Below are 14222 nucleotides of genomic sequence, written 5' to 3'. Positions count from 1 at the left end.
GGGAGGATGAGTGGTTAGGGAGGGATAAGGGGGTGAGAAAAAGGGGGGTATTAAGATTAGCATACATGGGGGGGTGGGAGAAAGGGGAGGGCTGTACAACACAGAGAAGGCAAGTAGTGATTCTACAACATTTTGCTATCCTGATGGACAGTGACTGTAAAGGGGTATATAGGGGGGACCTGGTATAGGGGAGAGCCTAGTAAACATAATATTCGTCATGTAAGTGTAGATTAATGATAAAAAAAAAACAAAAAACAAAAAAGCAGTTCCTGTGTGGTGACCTCCAATGAGTTCTACACAATGATATAAAGGGCATATGAAAGTGTAGGCAAAGGGTCTGTTTGTGTTTATACAGAGGATCAAAGCCAAATTTGGCTACCCCGAAAATGAACTAAGATATGATATGAAAAAGAACTTCCAACATCAGCACTCTCTGGAAGACTCATGCCAGAAGATGATCATCAAAAAACCCCAACAAAGATCCACGCACTGCTACAGCTGTATATGCACTCATCCCACCAGTTCCGGGACTTGCCATGGGAATGAAGAAGGAGATATCTAAGCCGGCCTGTGCATATAGTAAAACAACATATTTGACTGGATCTATACTCTTGGAACTCAACCAAGAATTAGGAGAACTGCAAATTGTAGCTCTCCAAAATCTTACCACTACAGACTATTTACTGTTAAAAGAACATATGGGATGTGAACAGTCCCCAGGAATGGGTTGTTTTAATTTGTCTGATTTCTCTCAGACTGTTCAAGTTCAGTTGGACAATATCCACCATATCATAGATAAGTTTTCACAAATGCCTAAGGTGCCTAACTGGTTTTCTTGGTTACACTGGAGATGCCTGGTAATTACAGGTATGCTTTGGTTACGTAACTGTACTCCTATTATGTTAATGTGTGTGCACAATTTAATTAGTAGTTTAAAACCTATACATGCTGAAGTTACTCTACAAGAAGATATGTCAAAGAAATAATCAATCTTCCCATGTTTTCTTCCTCCTGTTACTTCTATAGTTTTTCTTCTTCCTTCCTAACTACAACCCTTAAGTAGAATTGTGCCTCATATCGAATTTACCGAGTATCATAATTCTTCCAAGTGGTAAAGACACCTCAAGATAAATGCTGGGCATAGAAGGCACAGGGCATAAATAGGCAAAGAAGTAAAAAGCTAACCTTTTCAAACAATAAGGCTTCTCTCTCACTTACCAACTTTACATTTCCCTGTATGGCCCTGGAAGATGACTGGTTAGCCAGAGACGGGTAAGATTCCTCAAGGGAGGAACAACCTAAGACAGGCACAGTCGCAGGGGGGCCATCAGGTGAGAAAAAGGGGGATCAACAGAGGTGAGGCTTAGAACCTCCCCCCCCCCCTTCTGAGAGAAATCTTCTGCATATGTGGATGTTTTATTGCCCTTGTCTAGCTTGGATTAACACATAGTCTACAGGCACACACCTGATCATCTACATTTGCTCTCTTACAACACTAAACTATGTTTTCTACCTTTATCTTGTATCTACCTACCACTTCAGCATTTTATTAAGAATAATAATAATAAAGAGAGAAATGTGGTATCCACATATAAATCAAGTATAAAAATCAAATGAGTATTCATATTTGAACTGACTGTTTATAGTTCATAATGCATAAGCAAAACCAAAAGCTTCTGCGATGACTGCCCTTGTAATGTTCACCATGTAACTTATTCACTATGTAATAATTTGTTCTCCATGTAAGAACTTGTTCGTTATGCTTCAGAAGATTGGAGACTGACGAAAATTAGGCTTGGGGTGGATTAATGATTGTGCATTGAGCATTGACCTCCCTGTACAGAATTTTATTGTTGATAACAACCATTTGATCAATAAATATGAGAGATGCCCTCACACAAAAAAATATGTATATATATACACACTTCCAATTGTAAAATAAATAAGTAACCGGGATATAATGTATAGCATAAGGAATATAGTCAAAATATTGTAACAACTTGGTATGGTGATAGCTGGTACCTAGAATTATCGTGTATATAAATGTTGAATCACTGTGTTGTACACCTGAAACTAATGTAATACTGTGTGTCAACTACCCTTCAATAAAAAATAATTATCTAAAAAAATAATAAAATAAATAAATAAATAAATAAATGCAAGCATGTGAACTGCACTAGATCTGTTGTATATACCATTATTTCATTTAGTGTAAGTAACAATGGATTATATTATGCTGCTCCATCATGGAATGTTATGATGCTACTCTATTTTATGCCCCCATAAGAATTTTTTAAAATACTGCCAATTATAGCTGTCATACATTATGAATTATAAATTGCATTCCAATGTCAGAGACACTGGATGTTAAAATGTGAGAAAATGAGAATCTTAGAATCGTTAAAATACAGTGTTCTCTGTTCTCTCTAATCCTTAACATATATCTGCAAAGTAGGTATAATTATATCATCTTACTTAATTGAAATAATTGTCTTTGTAAAGTAGTAGTAATGGTAACAATTATAATAATATAGCAATTGCTGACCTGCTATTTGTGCTAGAACTGCTCTAACAACTCAGCATAGATTCTCACTTACGCATAACAGTAGTGTCCTCTGAGATAACTTACTTTTATCCCCATTTTGTTGATGAGGAAATTAAGGCATAGAAAGGCTAAGTGATTACTAAAGTAGGATTCAAACTCAAGGTGAGCTGAATCCCAAAGTCATGCTCTTTCTCTTTTATTTTTAATTGAAATATTGTTGATATACAATCTTATATTGGCTTCAGATGTACAGCACAGTGGTTCAACAGTTACCCATATTATTAAATCTTCACCCCTCTAGTCTGGTTACTATCTATCATTTAGAAAGATGCAACAGAATCAGTGACTGTATTCTCCATGCTGTACTACTGTCCCTGTGACCAGCTCATATTATGATTACTCATCGTTGTGCTCCTTTATTCCCATCACCCCTCCCAACACCCCATCAATGTTGCCTCTCCTTTTTAAAGAATGTGCCTGCCATTCAGATCCCATCTGTCCATGATGTCATCACATATATACAAATGTACATTTGAATTTGTCATTGAATCCTGATCATGAGAGAGAGATGGTTTTCTTCTCTAAGCAAAGATGAATGTTAAATGTTTTGATATGATACAATAGCTTTTAACACTACCTTCATTAACTTACTTGCTGAAATTCCTTCAGACCTTTCAATGACTATTCACTTCCACTAGCAGTGTCTTGGGTGGGGCTCATGAAACACTTGATATTCCATCTCAGCCTTCTATTAAGAGTACCACCTTCTATAGACATCTTACAAGCTCTGTTTGTTCTGATTCGGTGGTTTGAAGGCTATTCTGATGTCACTGATTTACAGCAACTCCCTGAAAATAACACAATGTAATGGATTTTTTTGTGAAGGAATATTATTTATGCCAGTGGTAATGTTCTCATTTTTGTGTTTGGCTCATGTGGGTCTGACTTTCATTTGCTGCTTTGGTTCATGCAACTTAGCAGCATGAGGCCTTCAGCGCAGGGCATATCTGGACCATTTAATAACAAATACATAGGGGAATTTGAAAGGTCTTTCCAATAACATCACCTTGCAAGGTACTTTCCCATAACTTTTCTCACCAAAGATTAATGTCTTTTTGAGTAGGAGTTTTATTTCCATTTAGAAATGAAGAACTGAAGAACAGAGGAGATAAGTGACCAGAATTACTCCTAGAATTAGAACCTGATGTGTTTTAGGGTCCCTAGTTTACTGGGCTCCTTACCATAGCACACTTTTTCTGAAAACACATCTGGCCTCACAACTCTACCTAGAGAATAGAGTATACACCTTATCTCCTATTAAGATATTTAAGAGTGTTTTGGATGTGTTGGGGGAAAAAATAGCACTAATTACTTGATGCAAGAAATTAGTTCTTGGCAAAAGTTCAACATGGACCATGGACATAGAAATTGATGGTCCTGTGGAGGACAAATAGCTGGGGCTGAACATGGCAAATATTTGGGGTCTCTTTGAAGTATGACATTTTTTACAGTTAAATGGTATGGGAGAATACGGTTATTTTTGTATACAAGGAAAAGCATCTACTGGGATATCTAAACGTTTTATGGACATACATGATTAAGGAGGGGGAAAAGACAGGGTAGAAGTAGTAAGGGCCTGAAAGGATGAGAGCAAATAAGGGCATTAGGAGGTCCGTCCTGGAAAGTTGTGCTTACTTTGCATGTCTTAATGAATTTGCCCTATTATTACAGAGAGAAGCATAATTACGATTGGGGAGATATTGTATAGAGTCACACAGGGTGGGGTGTATGCAGTGTATTAGAAAACAGAAGATATGAGTTCTCAGTCTTGTTTTGCTAACAACTAGTAATGACCCTGGACATTTCATCTAACCTCTTTGAAATTCACTTTCTTTCTCTCTAAAGCAAGTGAATGCAACTCACTCTTAATTTAAGACCTTTACAGCTCTCGTGTAGAAAAAAGCAAGACTTTCTACAGAAGGTTACATTTCTAATATTGATTATAATTCAAAAAGTGGATTTTGAAATGCTGGATAAATTAGCCAAGGTTTGTAGTAACGCCCTGGGGACAGAGTTAAGGGCATTTGGGAGCTGGCAGACCGAGGTTCTGCTTTGATACAAGCAGTAACTTTGGGCAAATTTATCATTTCTCTAGGGATTTATTTCATTTTCTGTGTGTGCCAGTTGGACTAGATGGTTCCTGAGTTTTATATCAGTAATGATATTCATTATTCCCTTTGTCTTTTTCTAGTAAAATAACTCAAGAAAATAATCTGGGTCCTTAAACATACCTTCATTTTCAAAATATTTCTGACCTTTGACAAGGCTATAACTGAATGAATCAACATACAGGGACGTCCCATGGGAATTATTCCTCAAAAGCTTTGCCCCCATCTGAATGATGATTTATCAGGTTTTATGAAAATTAACCATAAATAAAAAGCCTTAAGTAGTTTCTATAGATTTATTTTCTATAGATCTTCATCTATGAAAGGGAGTGTAGTGTGGAAGGGAGTAGAGGGTTAGGATGGGTAGCTCATACCAACTGGACCAAGATAATTATTAAATATTTACATGTTCGTCATCAACATGACATGAATTATGAGTGAGCTAGTTAAGATAAAGGCTTTTAACCAACCATTTATCTTTTCCTTTTAAAATGTAAAGCACAAACTTGAAAGAACTAGGAATAATTTATTTGATGGAATTGTACAAACAGATGAAAGTTCAGTTAATATTTTTCATTGTTACTTTAAGCAAATAAACCTTAACAATTATTAATAATGTTGTTTACATCATAATTGGTTTGTCTAAAATCCTAATTTTAATGTATAATAATTTACCTTATATCTCATAGTTTCCATAAAGAGAGTGAAAGAAACAATAATACAATGTACAAAAGCACTCAGAGGGAAAATTAGCATCACATTCAAAAGTATTATTTCAGAAATTTATTTTGGTGTCATAACCTCATTAGGATATTTTGTCAGTCTCCACAGTACATCTGTGAAGTGTTAGATTGTTTGCCCTGAAATTCCTATTTTATATATGGGGAAATAAGCATAGCATGTTTAGTAAATTTTTCAAGGCTTATTGTGTCAGGTTAGCACTGGGAGTAGAATTTCTCTCTGACATTTTTCTTAAACAGTTCAGTGCCTAACACAGTGCCCTGGAAAGAGTAAGTGCTCAATGCATAGTCATTGAATGGAAGAATTAATGGACAAGCCACTCTGCTCTATGAAATCCAAAAACCTATCATATTTATTCTGTATTCTTTTCCTCATCAATTAGACAAGCTGGAGGAGCAGTTGAGCAATAAACTTTATCTACTGCCCTACCCACTAATTTTCATTGCTACATGAAGGGGCTTTGCAAGATGGCACCATGTGGTCAATACTGAAGGCACACACTTCCAGCCATCTTGCCCCCCCATAAGAAGTGTCATTAATCTTCGTTCATTATAACATTGCCTTTTGTGGTGTAAGTTAGGTCCACCAGCCAGCATGTGGCTGAGACTAACTTCTCTCACCAAAGTCACTAAAAATCCATTATTAATAACGAATGTGTTACTGATGTCCTAGCCAGATGATATTTGAATAAAACAGTGTTCTAAATCTTGGACTTAAAGAATTTAGTTAGTTGCAGTCCTTGAAAATAAATCACTTGGCCAGTAATGGTTCTGCCTACCTCACCAGAAGGTGATTATAATACCAGAAAGAAGAACTCAATTTATTTTCTGAGTCAAGTTGTCATACATTGAGTTTTGCAACTGTAAACATGATAAAGTCACAGTAGCATGACTTGTAGAGTTAATAGAAAAATGTAGTAAAGAATACAAGTGTTTATATCACTGGGAGACAAAAAGGTGACAAAACCATAATAGTCATTCCCAGAGATGCATTTTCGGGTACATGAAAGATAGTCAGTGCATTTCATCAGCACTGATAACCAATAACCTATAAAACAAGTAAGACGTCTCATGAAATACTTATGGTTAAAATGTGTTCCTTCAACTTTGATGACATTCATATTTTTCCATTTTTAGAAAGAAAACCCATTTACTCCATAGAATGATCCTATTCAAGTGAAATGAAAATTCTTTTGCAGATGTCACACAAATGTAGTGATTGGTCTAAAATTTCATCAAGATGACACTTTCATTAGGATACAGTCTGGAGAAATATGAAAATACTACATCTCATTTGCTTATCTTCTAAACAAATGATTTAAAAGACCTGTCAATTGGATGGTGTATTTCCAATGGAGTGAATGACCTAGTTGTAATTCAAGACAAATCTTAGAGATAAGATTTATCAAAAGATTTCTACTCCTTGTCTAAAGTTCAGAGATATTTTGAGCTAGAAGAACATCATGAAGAACTTACAAAACTCTTGGTGCAGCTGTTACCCATTCTTAGAGCATAGCCACAACTAAATTGGAAAAAGACATAAATAAAACAATTAACATCAACTTACTGAGTAAATTGAGTTTAGATACCCATATGAAGCAAAAGAGTAGCATTTATGTAAGTGCCTATACCCTTTAAACTCAAAACATAGTCTGTGTTTTCCTTTAAAAATAAATATCTAACTGAAGTCAGGAATTTCATTTTGTAATTGTATCACTTACATTTAAAATACCGTATTTAGTAAATGTTAAATTATGAACAACCCTATAGTGAGTAGAAATAAAAACATAGAAGTACCCATGCCTGGTAACAAATACAAATAACAGATTCTTGAGCTCCAGATCCTTCAACATGTCTGCTTATTGCTTTGCTCATGTTTTCTCTCTACACCAGGCAGAAGAGTACAATATTTTTAAAGAAATTCCCCAGATTACATGATTTCAGTTGCCTATGCCATTGTGGACAAAGAGAAGATTCTGTTTTCAAGGTTTTAAAGCATTTGTAAGGATTGTGCAGATGTGTCTATTGTTCTTGTTGCTCCTGTCCTGGAGAACTGGGTTGGTCAGAGCTCTCTGCAGGGCGTTGTGCAGGAGTGACAGGAAACTGAAATCCATAGCCATTGTATTCATTCAAGTAGACACATTGGAAGAAACTGATGGGGCCTAAGAAGCAGAACATGATATTTTGTTAGAACAGAGGAATATGAGCAGAAACAGAGGTAAAGCTCCGCAAAGGCACTATAGTACAATGCATGTGAACATGCGGACTTCAGCAGGTAGCCTTGGCAATGACCAGAAAGTTACTAAGCATTCTTGGCTCTTGGATTCCTTGTCTGTAAAGTCAAGACCACAGCAAGAACCTCACAGAAATGTTCTGGAGTTAAATAAATTAATACATGTGAACCATTTGTGTTTATGTAACAGATAAATTGGAAAATTGCTGTATAAACTGGAAACATGCCCAGATTGACTTCATGGATTTTGCAACAATATCTTACAGCATTGTTAAGACTGCTTTTTCCCTATATTTCTTACAACCTGATTATATGAAGGTTTATAATGAGTGTCTCTCTTATCTGCTGCATCTGTCCCAGCATTTGAAGCAGGGCTTGGAACATAACAGGCACTTATCTTTGTTCAATGAATTAAGTATTAATATAGAGTGGGAGGCATTTGCTATTACAGAGAGCATTTTAGTAATTTCCTTCAGAAATACATTTAAGAAGTATTGTAGAATCTAGAGAACATTACATCATTTCCTCAGATAAATGTCTACTCTTCATGTTAAAAGCATTATATAAAACAAACTTCTCTTATACCTGTTTCAAATATTGCTTCCTTTAGTCTGTCTAACAATGACTTTAATGTATATGTAAATCCAAAATGTACTGCTTTACCATCTGAAGAAAAATGCCTAATTTGGAATTACTGGGAAAATGAGAATCTTGGACATTGAATTTTGTAGCTGCATATGAATATTGATTTTATTATAAAATCAAAAGTCCCAAAGATCGAACATTAAGAACCTGTCATATATCTAGAAAACTCAAAAAGAATTCTCAGTCTTAGAAGTGTTTTTAAGCAATTGAATTGCTGAGACCTATTCTACATTTTTCTCTTTTCTATATAAAGAAGTTCAGCATATCACTTTAGCTGTCTTATTATAAAGCCGACAGTACCACACATCTAAGCACAGATTCAGTCATAGTGCTGAGGATCAGAGCTGTGCTGAATGGTTTGTGATAAATGCCACTTCAGTCATTACTTTGTAATTCCTCCAAATACACACTTCTTTTCTGACACAAAAAATGGAGAACTTCTCTTTGAAATATAAATGACCTGCTTTAATGTTATTCTTCATGTGTGCACTGAAAATTGTTTCTTCTAATCCTGGTCTTAAGATTCTAAAGCTCCAATTTACGTGTGTTATTTTTTAATGTAGAATGACTTAATAGTTTTAATCTAATTATAAACTTACTTTTTTGCTTCTTTGTGGAAGACACATCTTCAGCTTCTTCTAGTGGACACAAACATGAAAGTAAATAACTTGTACATTCACAGCTATTATACAAATATGTAGGAGACTGAAAATGTCTAAGCAGGGGCACAATATGAAAGAAACAGGAGCTACTTGCTCTCCCTATAATGCACAGTAGGTTCTTTTTCAGATGCTCTTCAGTCTTTCACTGTGAAATCGAACAGGTAAGAGTCAGTGCTAGAAGTAGAACCAACAAAAGAAAAGAATGTGGCATGTGGTGTGCTACAGTGATTGTTCAAATAGGAAATGCATCCTGATGTGTTGGGTGTTGAAGGATGAGAGCTAGCTGACACACATTCCTTTCTTAGAAGAGGTCTTTAATGCTCAGAGTTATAATATGGTAAAAATGAGATCTGGCTCTATGAACACTTTCAGTCAAAATAATTCTAAATCTGTGAAGGACATAAGTATTTAGTGATCATCCTTGTCATGGAAGAATAGCAGCAGAATGGTATCCTGTATCCTTTGTTTTTCTCATCTGACTCCAGGACTTTTTGTGTTGTAGTGAAATGAACCAGGTGCTTATTTAATGAAGGGTAATTTGAAGCTATCCGTTTGAACTCCTTTCTACAGTCAGAAATTCTTAACTGGTGTCCATAGATGGGGTTTCCGGGGGATTCAATAAAACCATAAAATGTTAAGAAGATGTGAGTGTATGTGTGTTCATGCATGATGTGTGTATGTGTGCCTTCCATTGAAAGCTGGTTTTGGATTTCATCAAATGTTAAATGAGTTCAAGAACATTTCTTCTTAAAGTCTGGTCTACCTACCAGTAGTTTTAGCATCACTTGGGAGACTGATATAACTGCAGTTCTTATGCCCCAACTCAGATTTATTTCATTCTAACAAGATTTCCAGGTGATTCACATTTAAAACAGTTTGAGAAGCAATGGTGTAGAAGTCAAAAACACAGTAAGACTTCTTTTTAATAACTCAAATTTTAAAAAGTTCTAAAAACTCAGTATTCAAAAGCATCTGTTAAACAAGTATAAATCATTTCATAAGAATCAGTTACCCATTCCTTTGTGTCTTTTCTCTAAGCACCATTTTCCATATTGTTAATCAATTCTGCAAATTGCCATAGAACTTATATTTTGATAGAAAGAGCAACTTGTAGGCAAACTCTTGTTGTCCATAGGCAAGTTTGGAAGTAGAGTAGAAAATATTTATTTTATAACAAGCCAAACTAGAAAGCCAGGAAATCCATCAGGAAAACATCACACACACCAAATTACCCCCTTACAATACAGGTTACATGTCCTTACAATACAGATGAAGAAATTTAGTCCTAGAAGGACTTGTTCAATATCATGTATCTGGCTGTAGCAGATTTTTCTGAGGTTTGAGGCTTCCCTCCCTCCCTCCCTCCCTCCCCCCCTCCCTCCCTCCCTTCCTTCCTTCCTTCCTTCCTTCCTTCCTTCCTTCCTTCCTTCCTTCCTTCCTTCCTTCCTTCCTTCCTTTCTTCCTTCCTTCCTTCCATGCCACTGCTGCTAGTATAGGTGAGTTATCTCAATTTTTAATAATAAAAAATATGCCAGCTTTGTATTTCAACATTTACATCATCCTCTGGCTGTCAAATAACATCCCCATAATCCTTGGTGAAACAGTAATTTTGAAATATGACTCTTATAAGCAAATTGGCCAATCAGTGCACCTAAATAATTACATGTAAATAAATCGGTGTCCATCTAGTGTCTTCAATCTGTGAAGATAAATATATTATTTTCCAAATAATGTAAAAAAACAATTTGTTTAAAAAATTAGTCTACCGTCTTAACATGAATTAGGAAAAGCTGAGGACTAGATCAAAAATAGAACACTATCATCATGAAAGAAAACTAATAAATGAACTGAAGATAACAAGCTCACCTTTAACTTTCTTTGAAGCTGGTACATCTTCAAAATCCTCTGCTAGAGAGTAAAGAAAAGACATCAATTCATGGTCCATTTGCCAGATTTCCCAAAGAAGAAATATTGTATTTAGAGGTTTTGAAGAGTCATGGGATCTCTTAATTGATGAATTCAGCATCTGATGTCTCTACAAACAAGAGTTTTCTGACAAATAAGGCAACTACTTTGATGAGAGAGAATGGATACAGCCAGGCTGGCCAAAGCTGGCAAAGGAGAGAAGGGCCTGTAGTCACTCTCCCAAACATGCCTCTCCTCTTGACACCTAAAATTCCTTCACAAAACCACCATGACTTTTGGAATTTGGGAAATTTGACAAAAGTAGATTCACATTTGCAAAATATATCCAAAGAAAAAATATCCACTCTCATATTTTATTAACAGACTGATTAGATTTTTAGCCTTTTGAAAATTATAAAGGCAATTAAGACCTTCAGATTGGAAGCAAAGCTCAAATACATAAACAATGACTCTTAAGGTACAAATTGTTTCATCTTTTGTGTATTCAATTTACAGGCATATGTGGAATAATTTGTAGGAAAATTTAAGTCAGAGATAATTCTGATATACTATAATTAAATGAGCTTGGAATTTTCCTATCAACTTTTTAGCAGTTGTAATGATCTGTAAGAGGGTCAGTTTTGTATTATTTATTCAGATTTTGCATACCAGCTGCTCAACAATAAACAGAAATGGAGTAAAATAGGTCAGTATGCAAATTTTCTTTAATAGGAAAGAAATGAGACCTTTAGGAAGAAATGTTATTATGTAAAAAAAAAAACAAACTGGGGAAAAGAAACAAAATTAGTAGCAATTATTTCCAGATTTTTTAAAAAGCATTTATTTGAAAAATTTATCCTTTAATTAGCAATGCTGGGGGAAAAAAAATCGTATCAGAACTCAAGAGTCAAAGGCAGAGACCCCCAAACAGCTGTTTACTTCTCGTCAGGCTGGAACAGAGTCTAAACCAGAGACGATCCACTCCAGCTCTGACCACAGCCAACTCTCTACATCCTGATCTCAGCTGTGTTGGTTGCAAAATGGCTTCATTCCAGGTCTTAGTTAGAAGGCATTCAGGATTTCCTCAAGTTTAAACAACCCCTGCCCCTATCCCCCGTGGTGCCACTTGGCATGGACTAAGGCAATCACTTGATTGGGAGCAGTGAATTATTGAAATTTCAACCTGATTAATTCAAAAAACATTTAAATACAGGCTTAACTCAATTAAATTCTGGATGAAATGACCATGGTCTTAAACTGACCAATCAACAGCTATAAATAAAGTATAAATGGTTATATGATATTTTGGAATAATAATATTTAAAAAATATCAGAGTTCTTAAAAGAATAAAATAATAACTATATTTAATTGTGCAGTAAGAATCTGCTAATTTCTATGGAGGTCTTTACAAAAATAGAATAATGTGAGGTCCTTGCACACAGACATGCACATTTAATTTTTGTAGATTATACCACAGTTTCAACTAAGACAGTGTTTTTCTGGATCCATTTGTTATCCCTGTAGAAATAAATAAGGGAAGCGTGAAAACCTTAGCTTCTTCTCTTTCCCAAATTCTGTTTTCTGACCCAGGGTAAACTAACTCTAAGTGATAAAAGCGTTCCAATGGTGGAGACTAAGCAGGAGAACAGAAGTGCGAGAAGGTAAACTGCAAGCCTTGGGCAGTTGCTATAGAGATGCAATCTCTGTAAGCAATTTAACAACAACAGAAATTTACTAAACTACTGTGATTGCCAGTGCTCAGAATACAAAAAGGAATAACACACTTATAATCCATTTACTTATATAACTCATGCATTGATTGGGTGAGTGGTGGGTTGAATAAAACAAAAACTTGACTTTTAAAAGGTTCAGTCATTACCATAAAAGAAGTGCCAACATGTGACAATGGAATTTAAAGGAGAGACTTGTTTTTTTTAGGAGGAGCAGTTGGAAAAATATTGTTTGAAGGAAGTTAGATTTGAAATGGGTTCTGTAATAAAGAAGGGGTATTATCTGTAACATATAGGGATATGGTAAGTTTAAAGTGAAGGCAACTACATGAAAAAAGATGAGATACAACAAAGGACAGAAGATATTCAAAGACTACAGGATTTTGAGGGAAGCATGAGAACTGAATCTAGAAAGGTTGAATAAGACTATCATGGAAGGTCTTCTAAGTCAGGCTGAGTAGTCTCTACTTAATGTCATAGCCAGTGAAGGTTGTTTCAGAGGAAATAGTATTCTGGATTTACTTTGTGAAAGCAACACTAGAACATGAGAGAATGGATTCAGAGAAACTGGGGACACATTTTAACAGTCAACATAGAAACAATGATTTCTGCAACCAGGAATCATTTGAAGGAGGTAAGTATAAACAAGGCTTTGTAGGCCGAGTGAAATATAATTGAATACTTTCTGGTGCAAGAGATTAACACAATACAGGATAGCACAATGCATTATTTGAGTTTGGAGGAAGAGAGTGGGGACAGTCCCAAGAAATCCTAGGAGGAACTCTTTACCTGGGGACATGTAACATTTAGTGTTTCTAGGAGTCCAACTGTGTCAGCCAGTCTTGAAATTGCAAAGATCTAGTAGGAAGCAAGACAGAAAAGGCAAGATGTCTGGGAAAGTTTAGAAGTGATATGCATTTGGTTAATGGGCAAAACAGAGTAAGCTGAGAGATCACTTTTAACTACTACTAAAATTAAAATTTCCTACCACCTGCTATGCCCTATTAGGTTGTCTCATATGTTTTGGCATATTCAATCCTGACAACCCCTTAGGAAATAGGTGCTTTTTATTTTAAATGTCCTGTACAGATGGAGCAGAGAGGGTTTAAGTGCTATTCAAAGTCATAGAAAAGCAGAAGGGCTAGAGCAAGGACACCAGCATGTCTAGATCAGAGCCACGTCCATGAGGATTTATATTTATTTCACAGAAAGCACACCTGCTATGTGTCAGTCACCTTTAAAAGTACTTTACAAATAGTAACATATTTCACCTCATTAGCAAATCTGGGAAGAGGGTACTCTAACAATTCCCACTTTACAGGTGGAACAATCAAAGGGTATATTCAAGATATTCAAGACCCCCAAATTAGTTCGTGGGGAAATGGAAATTCAGACTCAAGCATTCTGGTTCCACAGATTGTGTTGTTAAAGTCTTGGCACAGTCAAGTTATGCATGAGTCAGGCACTTGTGCGGAGCAGAGATGAAGTGTACCTCTAGGTGTGTCCCTCTGCTCCTCAAACAATCTGTTCTTCTTCAGTGGGGATGAATAGAAAAATTACTTTGTTGTCTTTGAAAATGATAATGACAGTGAA

General features: G+C 35.7%; 1 protein-coding gene across 2 annotated transcripts in view; it reads right to left on the bottom strand.

The window, feature by feature from the left end:
• Positions 1-5219: 5219 nt before the first annotated feature.
• TRDN (triadin) overlaps positions 5220-14222 on the bottom strand; it is a 377090-nt gene continuing 368087 nt past the window's right edge. For both annotated transcript variants that reach the window (XM_057489292.1, XM_057489293.1), the window contains 3 exons: positions 10860-10901; positions 8931-8969; positions 5220-7615 (listed from right to left, as the gene is read on the bottom strand). In XM_057489292.1, coding sequence (XP_057345275.1) covers positions 7476-7615; positions 8931-8969; positions 10860-10901 — 221 coding nt within the window. In that variant the 3' untranslated portion in view covers positions 5220-7475. The remainder of the gene's footprint in view (positions 7616-8930; positions 8970-10859; positions 10902-14222) is intronic.

The sequence above is a fragment of the Manis pentadactyla genome, chromosome 12 (assembly GCF_030020395.1).
Source record: "Manis pentadactyla isolate mManPen7 chromosome 12, mManPen7.hap1, whole genome shotgun sequence".
Classification (NCBI taxonomy): Eukaryota; Metazoa; Chordata; class Mammalia; order Pholidota; family Manidae; genus Manis; species Manis pentadactyla.
The sequence above is the reverse complement of the archived record's forward strand: the minus strand, read 5'-3'. Positions and strand labels throughout refer to the sequence as shown.